The sequence below is a fragment of the Rousettus aegyptiacus genome, unplaced genomic scaffold (genome assembly GCF_014176215.1).
Source record: "Rousettus aegyptiacus isolate mRouAeg1 unplaced genomic scaffold, mRouAeg1.p scaffold_m13_p_6, whole genome shotgun sequence".
NCBI lineage: Eukaryota > Metazoa > Chordata > Mammalia > Chiroptera > Pteropodidae > Rousettus > Rousettus aegyptiacus.
This window is the reverse complement of record NW_023416309.1, coordinates 53,203,791-53,217,453: the sequence shown is the minus strand read 5'-3', so window position 1 is coordinate 53,217,453 and position 13,663 is coordinate 53,203,791. Positions and strand designations below refer to the sequence as shown.

The window sequence follows — 13,663 nt, the reverse complement described above, 5'->3', positions numbered from 1 at the left end:
AAAACCACAGGATTCCTGGGACTCGGCTGGGACAAGCTTCTTCCACGGACCCTGGTCCAAGTGTTCCTCCTCCTCCACCCAAAACTCAGGACACAGGCAGAATAATGCAGACAAAATCGACTGTAAATCGAAAAATCAAACTGGATTTTATTAAAATATACATAAATAACCCTCATTTGTTTCTACATTTCATGAGTTTTGGGGAATTTGGGTGGAAATTAAACGAAAGGTCATAGTACTAGTATAGAAAAACGAAGGCAGCAGGGAGCCAGTGACACTGCCTTCCGGCCCAGGGCTGCCATTGAGCAGCCTAGAGAGGCGTGCAGGGTCCCGTCCTCGGCTACAGGATGAGCTGGTGCAACCTACCTCGTCTGGTGTCAACTGCAGGTCTAAACTCTACTGTCCTGATTCTATTAGGAGTAAATGCTATGTATTAACTATATACAGCAGGCACTCACAGTATAAAGGAAAATACTCCAAACTCATAGGAACACTTTTAAGGAAGACATGAGAAATACAGAAGTTTGCTGCTTAAAAAGTATACTGATGTTACTGCTTTTTATTCACACTAATTAGAATACATACACAAAAAAATGTGTATTGTATGTTGCTTTAAAAAATTCTATGTTCCATGAGAACTATGTAAACAGTGTAAAATGTTTCTACTGCATAACGAAAGGAGAAAAATCAGCATTCCCATGTAGTATTAGGAAAATATTTAGGATAATTTGAAGTCACAGTAAAACAAAGTAAAATATTACAGAACGGTCATTTCGTGAAGTACATTTATGATTGAGAAGCAATACATTTCATACTTTTAAATACTTTGGTATAAGTGAAATTCTTACAAAGCAAAAAAACCCCAAAACTAAAATAACTCGTTTGGTTCTCACATTAACTGGAACTTCGGTAACAAGTCGACTGCACGGCTCCCTCAGACACCGGAAAGGAAAGCCTCTCCTGCGCCCCGCATCCTGGCGGGGATGCACACGCTGAGGGCAGGGGGTGGGGGGGCGCCCCCGAGGGCTTCTGTGCAGTCGGGAACATCGCACTTCTTCCTGACTATGCTCTCGGCAACCGCTTGAAAGGCTTCACGAAAACCTCAGATGCAACTTGGAAGAGAAGCGACCTCGGTTCCTTTCTCGTAAATAAAAATGACCCCGCGTTAAAACAGCTCAGAACTACAATTCATATTTAAAGTAGAACATAAATTTTTTAAAAAGTCGTGTTCCTATAGTTTCTCAAGAAGTCCATACTTGAAGAGAAGAACATACTACATTTTAAAAAATACAAGTTTAATAGCCCACTGACAATAGGTTTTTTTAAAAAAAGAAACAATCGTCTGCATGCTACAAAGATTTCTTCATTGATGTCACGCTTTGACATCTGTAAAGCTAAACTGATCCGAGGAATTTTTAGCTGCGCCTTTTTTGATAATTACGTTTCCTCATCTACGCTGTCCAAACGCGGTACCGATTGCTTTCGCCGTGTCTGTCCTGCATGTTTTCTCTGAAATGAATCCCTACATCTGAGAATTAAACCCGAGCACATGTCGACGCATCACTTTTCCGCCGTCCATCACGGGAGCAAACTGGGGATGTCCTCTGAGGATTTTCTCAGCCATGTAATTTATACTGCAACTTTCTGGAACGACAAGAAAGTCTTAAAAAGAAAAAAAAAATCCTTGGTGAACTTCACAAACTTACAGTAACAATATAATAATAATGCATCGTTGTTCCTTTCTGAAGCAAAAGAACACACTGCCAAAAGCTACACTGTACTCAACACACACTGCAAAGTGCCTCCGAAAAGCAAACCCTGTGCGCACAAGTCCTCAGACAGGCCGTCATCACAAGGGACGGGACGAAAGGGCAGCAGGGAGCATTCTGTGAGATTAACCAGCTCGGTAATCTTTGTAACAAAACGAGTATGGAGAGTAAAAGAAAATATTGGCCAGGTTAATCTGAGGCTTGTTATAGAACAATTCTAAAAAGGACTAAATGAGATAAACATAAAAAATATTATTCAGCAAAACTGATCCATGCTTAAATAAACCATGTATAGAAGAATTCTTAATATTTTAAAATATTTTATAGCATGAGTATGATATTATAAACTTTTACAACCAAGTATAAGAAATAAAACAAGGAACAATGAACAAATTAAGTGTGAAATGAAAGGCCCTGAGTTTTTCACATTAGGTGTTATGTAAGGCACACCATTATTTTATGTACCATGCTAAGGAAAGATGCCCAGGACAGGGCGTCTCCAAGGAGTAAGAGACCCTCGCAAAAAGCGGGGACACCAAGAAGCTGTGGCCTCAGTGACTGGTAAAAAGGGAGCCCTGGCCACAAAGGGACAGCGAAGACGTCCGCACACCTGTTCCCTGACGGCGGGAAGAGGAGAAAACAAGCTCCTCGGGATTTGAACTGGTGTATCCGCCCGGTCCTGCCTGCAATTTTTTGCGGTTTGAATTCACAATACCAGCAAGTCCCAGAAAATCTCAGAGAAATTAGTTTAAGCAAACTCGGGGTGGCAGTGCCCCCCGGTGACTGGCTGAAGAAAATGCAAACCACCTCCGGCAGAGCGCAACTTTCACCCAGGCAAACAAACGCACTCCAAATTTAAACACGCTAAAATACGGAAAATATGTAATTTGAAGTCAGTGAAATATGGTAGACAGGTAAATAAGTCATAGAAGAGATGTCAGAAAGCCTACAGAACAAATATCGGGACATGACAAAAAATGTCAAACAATGACATACTATTAAAACGTCAAACCAATGCCAGGTTACGCTATTCGATACCTGCACAGGCAAAAAAGATTAACTATTTAAGAAAAAAGTTAAATACCTCTCTAAACCATATTCTTCAAATGAAAAATTAAACCTTTTAAGAACTTTAAGAAATAAAAAAAAATCGCAATACCTCTCACCCTACACCTCCAGAAAGATGAGCAAAGTCAATAGGCAGGCAACTGGCAGAAGAATTACGAACAGCCGGTTAAATACACCAAAAAAGCTCAATTTCACTAGTAATGGAAACGTAAACTAAAACAATGATATAATGATTTCTGGCCATCGAATTGGTAAAATTTTTAAAAAACAATAATACTGAGTGTTGGCAAGGGCGCAGAAAAATCAGCGCATATATTGGTGGTAGATATGTGAATTGAGCCAACCTTTCTGAAATGTAATTTAGCAATTAAGCACAGAAGTAAAACATTTTAAAATGTGCAATATTCTTAGATCTAACATACTGCTTTTAAGAATTTAACTGAAGCCAACAGTCAGAAATGTACAAAAAGTCTGGAGAATCACCTACACACCCAACAATGGTAGATAAATTAAGTATTTTAATAAACAGAACTATAAAATGGAATACAATGCAACTACTAAATATCATGCATCACTGAAGCACTGTTTATAGTAAAAGATTAGAATAACCTAAATATCTAACAGCAAGGAACTCATTTAAAAACTCATGGTTTAACAGTCAATGGAACACTACACTTCCATTAAAAAGAACGAGGCAGCTCTGATCTCCCCTCTGCCTGAAATGATCTTCTTCCCCCAGATATCCATCTGGCACTTGATCAGTGAGGGTGTCCTTTGCCATCTTACATACAACAGCAACTCGCTCCCATCCCAAAGGCACCCCCCTCCCCCTTGCCTACAGCTCTGTGTAACCATCTGACATACTCTGTTTACTCCTGGTCTGCCCTCCCCAGAGGAAAGATCTGTGAACCCCAGTGCCCAGAACAGCAACCAGCACTTAGTACGCGTTCCGCAAATACTGAACGGATGGGTGATGGATGGGGGACGGGTGGGTGGTGGATGGGTGGATGGGTATGGAAAACCCAGATACAAAGGTAATAACAGTTTGTCTCTTTCACTATCATTTGTCTTTTAAAAAGGAAAAAACCACCTATGTGCGTGTGTCGCAGATACACGGAACGTGAAACGCTGGTTGCTTCTGGGCAGGGAAACTGAGGACGAGGTGCGGGAGAGAAATCCGCTCCTGCCGTGTTTAAAAGGTGGGCCAACTATACACACGCACGTATATGGAACCCACTCAGACAAACCGATAGAAATTATAAATTCACATCCACACGCATTGCAGGCTGATGTGGGAAAATTTCACAATACATTCTTAAGTGGAAAAAAACAGGCTACAAAATAACAAATAAAATGAAATACTAGACAAGTTCAGGGTTAACTTCTAACGCTTTTAACGGACAAGATTACAGGAGATTTCTGCTGCTTCTTGTCTTTTTCTGTATCAGCTAGGGTTTCTGTACGAGGCACTATTACTTCACAATTTTTAGATGGCTTTTCAAGCACCCAGACTGGGTCCCCTGACCCCAGTAGGTCCCCGCTTGGAACCCCCGCCCGACTCCCGACCCCCGGGCCCTCGTCGGGGTCCTCCTCTGACCTCCTCCTACCACCGGCCTCTCGCTCCTTCCTCTCTACATCACCCTCCTCAGCTCCCTTGTCTTCTCTTCCTGTCCTATTTACCTGGCGAACTTCCAACCCTAGTGAAACCACACACCTGACCCTCACCCCAGCAGCAGCACGTGGCCAGAGAGAAGTCAGGCTGCTGTGCTCACCCCATTTTTGGCCGGAATGTCAAACGGGCGTCCGAGCCTGCAACGGAGCCCCGCCCCACGTGGCTGGTGAAGTCCCGTTCCCACACCCTGGGATGGAGATCGTGCTCTTCTGCCCTCGCGTCCCCCACAAGCCCTGGGCTCACTCGGGGACCTTATCACACACTTTCGAGGGGAAGCTGATGTGACCAGAAAAGCTCCCTCCCCACCAGCAACTTCACCCACCCGTCTGTACCTGCGCCCACTCTGCCTTCCTCGGGCACCACGAAAGATGCACCCCGCTCCTTTTCTAAGGCTCGGCGCTTCACTCGGCCCTGGCCCCACCCCCCACTGCCTTTCCAAGTTTTTCCTTCAACAAAGAGCTCCTCCTTTTGCTCTCCCATTATCAATTTCTCCCTCAATACTGGATCACTGCGATTGGCAAACAAACACATCTTATTATAATAAAATGTCCCTGTCTTATTCCCAGTCCCCTTCTTAGCAAAGCTCTTTCCTCCCCGACCCCTTACCTCTCCCCAGCCCACGTTCCCTCTGCAGTGACATGAACACGGCTCTGCTCAGGGTCGCCAGTGATGTGCTACGTCTTCTTCAAGCTAATGGCCAATTCTTGGTCCTCCTTTTACTTGGCCTCTCAGCAGCAACCAGCATTTATCGTCAGCAGCACCTAACGTGACGCTCTCTCCTTGAAGCAGTCTTCTCTTGGCCTCCCCGAGATCACAAGCCCCTGGATTTTCTTTTTCTTCTCTGGCCCCCTCTCCACAGACCCCTCTGCTTCCCACCTTTCAGGCGATCTCGCCCAGGCTGTGGCTTCAAATGGCCGGTACATATGGATGACACTAAAGCTGTCTTTAGCTGAGCTTTCTTCTGAACTTCAGACCAACGTCATCAATGGCTGACTTGACAAAGCAGAACTACCAAATTCCCATCCCCTGCATCCCCCCAAAACCCTGCTCCCGTCACAAGCCTTCCCAGGAAACGGGGCCGCCATCTACCCAGCTGCTCACATCAAAATCCCGGCAGTCACCCTTTCGCCTTCCTCCGCTCACGCCCCACGGGGACTCACCGCCCCCTTCCCCCCTCGTGTACGACCCTCTGCTTCACGGCACTGCCTGCTGTCCCTCTACACGGCATATCCTGTCCCATTTCGCGACCTCTGCTGCTGCTCTTCTTTCTGCCTGATTGCTCTTCCCCTTATCTTCAGAGGTCCACCTCCTGCTCATCGAATTTCAATCCGAATGTCATCAACTCAGCGCGGCCTTCCCAGAAGCTACCCCAGTTCCGGTCACTCTCCACATATTCTTATCTCCTCCACAGAACGTGTCGATAACTGATACTGACTTACGGGTTAGAGTACAGACTCACTGTCAACCTCCTCCCAGTGGGAGATACAGCAAGTTCTCGCTTAACGTTCTTGGATAGGTTCTTAGAACTGAGGCAAAACGGACATATAACAAAACCAATTTTCCCATAGGCTAACTAACATTAAAAAAAGAGTTAAGTTTCTATGGCATCTCATCGACATTAAAATGAAATGGTGATGAACAAAACGACATCATTCGAGGACTTGCTGCGATGTCCTTGAAGGTAAAAAATGCCCTCTTGTTCACCAGGTATCCCCAGCATGAAGACTGGTGTCTGGCACTCAGCAGGTACTCAATAAATATTTGTTGACCAACTGAATGACTATTTTATAACTGAAAATTTGGACTGTGGTAGCTTTTGACATTATAATCAGTTTATTTTAACACTAATATCAGAAATGGTAAGAACAGATAAAACTGTTTCAAGAGTCTGATCATAAAATGGCTTTTTAGACCTCTTACCTACTCTATTACATATTCCTTTTAATATATATTAAGAAGTGATCTAGATGGCTATGAACAGGAAACTGGCTAAGTAAGGTGGGATACAGCCACACGATGGAGTACTACGTAACTATAAGAGAATGAAAGCGAGTATGGAAAACTGTGCAAGCAATATGGCTGATAGAAAACATCAAATTACAGAACAACACATTCAATGAGGTGCCTTTGTTTTAAAGTATACAAGTATTTGATTGGATATGCACAAGAATATTTCTCTAAGAAAATCCTACTAAAATAGTTACCTCTCCAAAATAAGGCAGAAACTGAACTTACCATTTATTATCAGAAAAACCAAAAAGTACCAAGAACTACTTTTGATTTCAGCAATTTAGAGCTCACCACTTTGTTTTACTGTTTCAAAGGCTTTAAAATTTCTAACTTTTTAAAAAGCACATTGCCGATTTTTTAAAGTGATGCATACTCTAGTAATGAAAAACAGGTTGGTGTCAGGTGTCATAGAGAGTGTGGCTGACTTGCAGGCTGACTCGTCCATCACATGTTAATGCCCTTCTCTATTCCTTCCCTCTAGAAAGCCTGGAAATGCTTAAAACATCACTGTCACAATCTTTCACGTAGTTTGGGATTGAGGGGAGACATGCGACGCAGGCTTAGTCAAGAGGCACGAGTACATTTCTGGACATGATTCTGCCTTCCTAATGAAAAGGGACAGATATGACCGGTACTGTCTTCTGCCCTTACTCATGCCGTGAACGTATGTATATATGATGTCTGGAACTATGGGAGCCTCTTATAATTATGCCGCAGCAAGAGTCAACACACAGGTGAGAGGATGAAAACAACCTGGGGATCCGGTGGCATCATTCAACAAATGAAGCCTTCCTGTGATGTAAGAAAAATTAACCTGTTTGTTGACAGTACTGTGCCTTGGGTTGTTACCCACAACCAAAGAAATTCCCAGCGGATGGTACTGGGAATCTATTTTAAAAAGAAACTAAAACTAAAAGAATTCAAATTCTATGCAGAATTAGAAGATTCCCCACCTCAGCTGTCTCTATTCTGAACTTTTAATAAAGAAAAAAAAGGGTATTTCCTCTGGGTAGAAGAAACAGACAAAAGTGAAAATTATAGTAAACATTGACTTAATAAAAAAAGACTTCAAAATAAAACATTCAAAATTCATACACGCGATAAACTCACAGAGAAACTGAAGTCCAATCAATGTTGGGGCTGTTCTGGACTAATGTTCATTGTTCGATAGATCTCTTTAAGTAATAACAAGGCAGTATCTTCAGATTCCCTATCAAAAAAAAGAAGCACATTTACTTAAGAGACAATTAGTTGAAATTAATCTCAATGCATAAAGGTGGAAAATGCAGCCTTTGCTCTATTCAGCTCTATTTAAAAAGGGCAAACGAAACTAAAGTAGTGTAATCTCGAAGCTGACCTTAAAAACTGGATAGACACCGCTTAGCTCTCAAAAGCCATGCTGCAGTCCTCCCTGGCAAGAGCAGACACATGAGAGGATGGCTCTTCTAAGTCCCCAGCACTCCCATTTTGGGAAAGGCATCCCTACAGAGTGTGTGCAACTACCAAAGGCTTTGGTCCCAGGCAGATGCCATACTGCCATCTTGTGGGTAACTAATGGGGGGAAATACTGATTTTTAATTTATAGGCATTCGAATTAATATTCCATAACAAATGATAAATCAGCAAAAGAGTCTCACTAAAACTGCAGCCTGTGCTAACACCTGAAGGCCACAAAATGTTGTCGAAGATGAAAATACTCACCAATAGCATAAATGACTCTGAAGAGCGAAAAGATATTCATTAAAACTCTCTATTGGCTTTTCTTGAAGAACGTAGTCAATGCGACGACCTCCGTTTAGCATTCCAACCTTTCCTAAGTAGTCCTCATCCTTGGAAAAATCTGGACTTTCAACAATCTTTTCTGCTAGAATTTAAACCATTTCAATATCAAAGTCAATCACTTAATCATTATCCTTCTGACTTTAGCTGACTTTCTGGACTCAATGAGAATATCGCTGGACACACGTAGCAACCTGGGGAGCTACCAGGCTCACTTCCCATTCCTCCAAAGAGCCAGGGGAAGAGGGGCTGGTCACCCCAGAGAGAGGAGAAAGAGCCAACGAGCTGAGAGAAGTTTTGAAGAAAAGGAGTGAGAGAGCATCGTAGAAAGAAAGGAAATAGAATTAGAATCTGAAAAAGTCAAAAAACATCATGGCACAATGACCTGACATTGCATTAAAGTCTATAACAACACAGTTGAACAACAGCAGGAAGAAACTTCTCAGAGTCTTTCAAATGCCTGAATACCACCTTGGTTCTCAACTCTGATATTCCACTCTGACAAGAATCTCAGTAACATTTTAACCTTGCAGAGTAAAACCTTCAGCAACTATCAGACAAAAACCTAGTGAAAAAAGATAACGTGCATACTGATGTACTGTTTATCATAAAAGATTTTCCTTTATAGGAAGAGCCTCCATATTTTAACGAAAAAGACTAGAATGGAAAGCATCATTAAATAATTCATAAGTGCTAATGTTCACATAACATTTGTACTGGAAAACGCCTCAAATGTCGAATTTACCTTCAACTACTTGCTTTTCTTCTTCTTCTTTGATTTGATTGGCTACCTTCTCCAATTCTTCTTGCAATTGAGTTGAAGAGGTATGAGCACGGGCAAACTCATTTAATGTCTGCCAAGCACTTTTCAGAGAGCTAATAAAACCCTGCTTCAAATCAGATCCCATGCGCGAGAGACTTTCTTTCAACTCTAAAGAGATTGAGACAGCACATGATGTCATTAGTCACTGGGTGAGCTTCTGCACCACAAAAACTGAAAGTTAACACCATTCTCAGGCAGGGCAAGACTGCTCCGTCTTCTCTTAGCTGTTATATATACATGGAGCATCTCAACCCAAAACCTTCGATAGGTTAAAATGTTTTGAGGAGTCTTGTCCCTGTTTTTTTTTTTAATAACTAAACTTGATCCAACCAAAGTCTATAAATTTCCTCTCTCCAAAGAAAATGGGAGTTCAAATATCACAAAAATGTAAGCACCTTCGTGTGCTTTTTCTATTTGTAAAAGAGTGGGCCCACAAAATTACGAAGAAAAAAACACAAATATGAGGGCATGATCATTTTTCCTCCTTCTACACCTGTGGATAAGTAACATATGTCATTAATAGACTTAAGAGAAACTTCGACTCCACTTGATCCATGTGTTTAATAGTTTGTTTTTAATAGGAAAAGCTTGTCTATTTAGCAAGGAAACAGAGCTCGCTTGACAAAGAAAGCATCAAATTTATTTCTTGATGGTCTGTTTGGTCATTGGTTCAAATGTCATTCTGCTCCCCAATTCCCCAAATCATAACCAAACGCTATCAAAATCTACGCATCCTATCACTTTACCACCATCTTCCCCCTACTCCTAATTAGCTCAACACTTAGAATGGTATCAAGAAGGAACTCGTTCTCGACTTTCTTTACCTCCAAATATCTAGTAAACAAGTTCTGAACATAGTAAGCATTTAAATAACATTGATTCTGTAAAAAAGGATTTACTGTTAAAATTTCTATAATTCACTATAAATGACAGGAAAAATATAATTCGCTATAAATAATAGATTACAAAACGAGGGAAAAAAACAAGTTTTTTTATAATATTTTCTTTTTACCTAAATGAAGTCTTTTTCTGCCTTTGTGATGTGGAATGAGAACTGCTTTTAGGTCCAAATCTGGAACAATCATAGGTTCTAATCTGTATGCCACTGGATCAAGCTGTAAATAGAAGAATTGAAAATTTATAAAAAGATGTTTTATTTTGAGTTATATACCTTAGTTGGGTGAGAAAACAAATAACTGGAAAACCAGATATTTTGATTTTTTCCACACCTATTCAAATACTGGAAATTATAAGGAGACTTTCAAGTCTGGGCAAAATTACTTTGCAAGCAAAGCAACAGAATCATTTCCTTCAACGAAGGCTTTCTGGCAGAAAAGTTTATTGGAAAGTATCAGATTGTATCTATCAGGACAGAGAGCTGAGCTGTACAAAATCCAGATCAATATTAATTCCTAAGAAATAAGAATCTGAGAATTTATTAGGATAAAGAGTACAAGTTTTTCATCTTCTTCAAAATAAGAAGTTAATTCGGTTCACTCACTGGATGATAAATATTGAAGAATCCTTTACAGGTAGGAAGCCTGTAATTCTCATCTATCCGATCCACTCCTCGAATAGTGAGAAACATACCAACTGGAGATCCCAATGCAAAGAAAATCTCTGGTTCAAAATCTAATGAGCTGTAAACAACGGAAACCTACAGAAAATAAAAATAAATTAAAAATGATTGTTCCAATGTCACATAATACCAAATTCAAAAGCTTTGAAAGTTCCTGGGATTGCACTAATTAAAAGCATCCCACACAGATAATGCCCTTCAAAGTGTGGCTTATGGTACTTAACAACCACCACAGACATCTACTGCTGGCGTAAAAGGGCTAAAAAATTTCTCTTTAAAATCTTCTGGTTATACTTCTACTTATTATATAACATAATCTATATGGCATATGGTAAATATTGCACTTATTGGTTATAACAGTGGTTAAAACTGTGACTCTAGAATCAAATTGCCTGGGTTTGAATCCTGGCTCCACTCTAAGCAGCTAATGGTGGTTAGTTCTTTTTCTGCTTAATCAGTATTTCCTGGCTTCTGGCAATGAAAGATGCACACTGCCGCTATTGTTTGAACTGCCCGAAAACCGTTTGGGTAGCAGATCTCACCTGCCCACTAGGCCCACTCACCATGGAGTGGGAATGTGATCTGGGCTAGATTAGTCAACCTGCACCCCATTTCCCAGGCAACAAGAATTGGTCCCAAATGAACTTCTGACTTAAACCAAATCAAGTAAAATCTCTTCTTGAAATTTTCCTAACTGGACCTATTAGGGGGATAGATTCCTTTTCCTCTGTGGTCATAAAGCTGTAAGAGGAGCCCACAGCCACCAACACCCCATGACTCCAGTTTCATGGAGAAGGCCACAGAGAGAGGCACATAGGTAAAGCATCCTATTGGCACGGAGCTCCATTTCCACAGATTTTCTACACTCTAATCCTTCACAGTTAGGTGAGGAAATATCTGCCCTTTATTTGCCAGTGTCTGTTCAAGTTTGCTTATGTTTTCAAAACAGAGACATTTGAAAGATGCAATCTTTGTGAATGAATTGGGCCTAAAAGCTTGAGCAAGCTATAGCAAACCTCCAGTTCCACTCCTGCCTTCTTTAAGTCAGTCGTGAACTCACTTGTGATAATGGAACCTTATATACGCAACTGTGAATGTACTAAAAATGACGTCTAAAAAGATTTTCAATACTTCTAAGCAGTTGAGAAACAAGTATTAAGCTACATTGTTAAATGTAGCATTATCAACTACTTGTCGATTTTTATAGAAATTTTTCGCCAAGGGAAGAACTGTGAGTACTAGAAACATATAAGTTGACTGAAGGCAGCAAGTTTCTCTCATAGAAACTTAGTATATTCTGAACATAAATTTGTAACTATCGCCACTTCTGTTGCCAGTGGTAATGAGAGCCTACTGCTATAAAATTGAGTGGTGGAAAACTGAAATAAAGACAATTTTGAAAATCAGATGATATGTACAGTACATGATCAATCCCTTATTTTAATTATAAAAGAAGCATATATATATATATATATATATATATATATATATATTTTATCAAGTCAGTGTTATCCACCACCACTCCCACCCAATAAATGCTGAATAAATATTTAAAGAATTTAAAGCCAACCCAAATCATAAAGATAAGTTACTCCAGCATAGAACACGCAGGCCTGGTCACCAGGTAAACGTACCTGCCCGGTGCCGACTTCGAAGGACTCATAGTCGACACGCACAGAGGAAACGAGGGCCCCCACCGGGAGCCTCCTCTTGCTCTCGCTGGGCTCCGAGGGGGCAGCGGCCGCCGCCTTAGCTCTCTGCACACTGTCCTCTGGTCCTTTCGTCGACGCCGCCATCACTGCCTTCTTTTCTGATGCTGCTTTTTTCTGTTCCTGTGAAATACCAAAATTTCATAACATAACCTGAGGACAAAAAGTTCAGTCATCAGCTACCACTGCAAAACATGCCATCTCAATATTAAGGAACGTTTAGTAATTTTTTAGGCACAATAATGACCCCATAGTTATCCGGGAAATGTCCTTTTTAGAAACACGTACTAAGTATTTAGGGAAGAAATATCATGATATCTATAATTTACCTTAAAATTCTTAAGATAAAACGGTTAAGAGGCAATGAAAAAATACAGCAAAACAGTCGGACTACAACTGAATCTAAATATGGGCTATCATTATACCATTTGTACTGTTTTTCAACATAATTTTTAAAATTTTAATATAAAAGTAAAAAATGACAATTTCATCCTTTAATATCTCAACTTTAGACAGATAGTTTAGAAGTACTACATAATTTTAAAATACACATGTTTATTCCCATCATGATTGCGTGGAGCTCCTGACAAGTTTTCCTCAAAAGCATTTTGGGAAGAATGGATATGCACATTGTGGCATATTCACACAATGGAATAACTACTCAGAAATAAAAGGGAGTGAACTGCAAATGATATAACAATTTGGTGAATCTCAAAAACATTACTATGAGTAAAAGAAGCCAGATACAAAAGAGTACACAGTGTTCATTCCATTTATATGAACTTCTACAACAGGCAAAATTTCAGCAGTGAAAGAAATGAGAAGGGAGGTTGCACGGCGGGAGCAGCAGACTGGGAAGAGGCGAGGGAACCACCTGAGTGGCTTCCGTTTCCTGTTTTGGTGGTGAAAACACCTAAACGAAAGTGAGTTTTGACAATTACAAACAACTGTCCAAACTGCCCCAAACACTTAAGATCTATGCATTTCATAAATAGGTCAGCAAAAGCTTTGGGAGCATCCACAGAACAGGACATTCTATAATAACAGGAAACCCACATTAGTTTGTGGCCATGCCCTGATCCAGCAGCCACACGTCAGGGGGTGTGAACAGCTGTCACAGGGGGAGCCGTCCACTTCCCGCGAGCACGTGCTTCAAGTGACGACCCTTGTTCCCCAGGCTTGAATGACTGTGTGAGTCCAGTTTAAACAGCTATTGACAGTGCCTAGACAAAGCAGCTGGCCAAATAGGTCTTA

General features: G+C 40.9%; 1 protein-coding gene across 4 annotated transcripts in view; it reads right to left on the bottom strand.

Annotated features, from left to right (window-relative positions):
• Nucleotides 1-121: 121 nt before the first annotated feature.
• LOC107513005 (SEC23 interacting protein) overlaps nt 122-13,663 on the bottom strand; it is a 32,984-nt gene continuing 19,442 nt past the window's right edge. For 2 of the 4 annotated variants that reach the window (XM_016149116.2, XM_036222438.1), the window contains 7 exons: nt 12,335-12,532; nt 10,623-10,778; nt 10,134-10,236; nt 9,044-9,229; nt 8,221-8,383; nt 7,630-7,729; nt 122-1,644 (listed from right to left, as the gene is read on the bottom strand). In XM_016149116.2, coding sequence (XP_016004602.2) covers nt 7,648-7,729; nt 8,221-8,383; nt 9,044-9,229; nt 10,134-10,236; nt 10,623-10,778; nt 12,335-12,532 — 888 coding nt within the window. In that variant the 3' untranslated portion in view covers nt 122-1,644; nt 7,630-7,647. Of the gene's footprint in view, nt 1,663-7,629; nt 7,730-8,220; nt 8,384-9,043; nt 9,230-10,133; nt 10,237-10,622; nt 10,779-12,334; nt 12,533-13,663 lie in introns of all 4 variants that reach the window. The other 2 variants (XM_016149120.2, XM_016149117.2) reach the window with 2 other exon arrangements.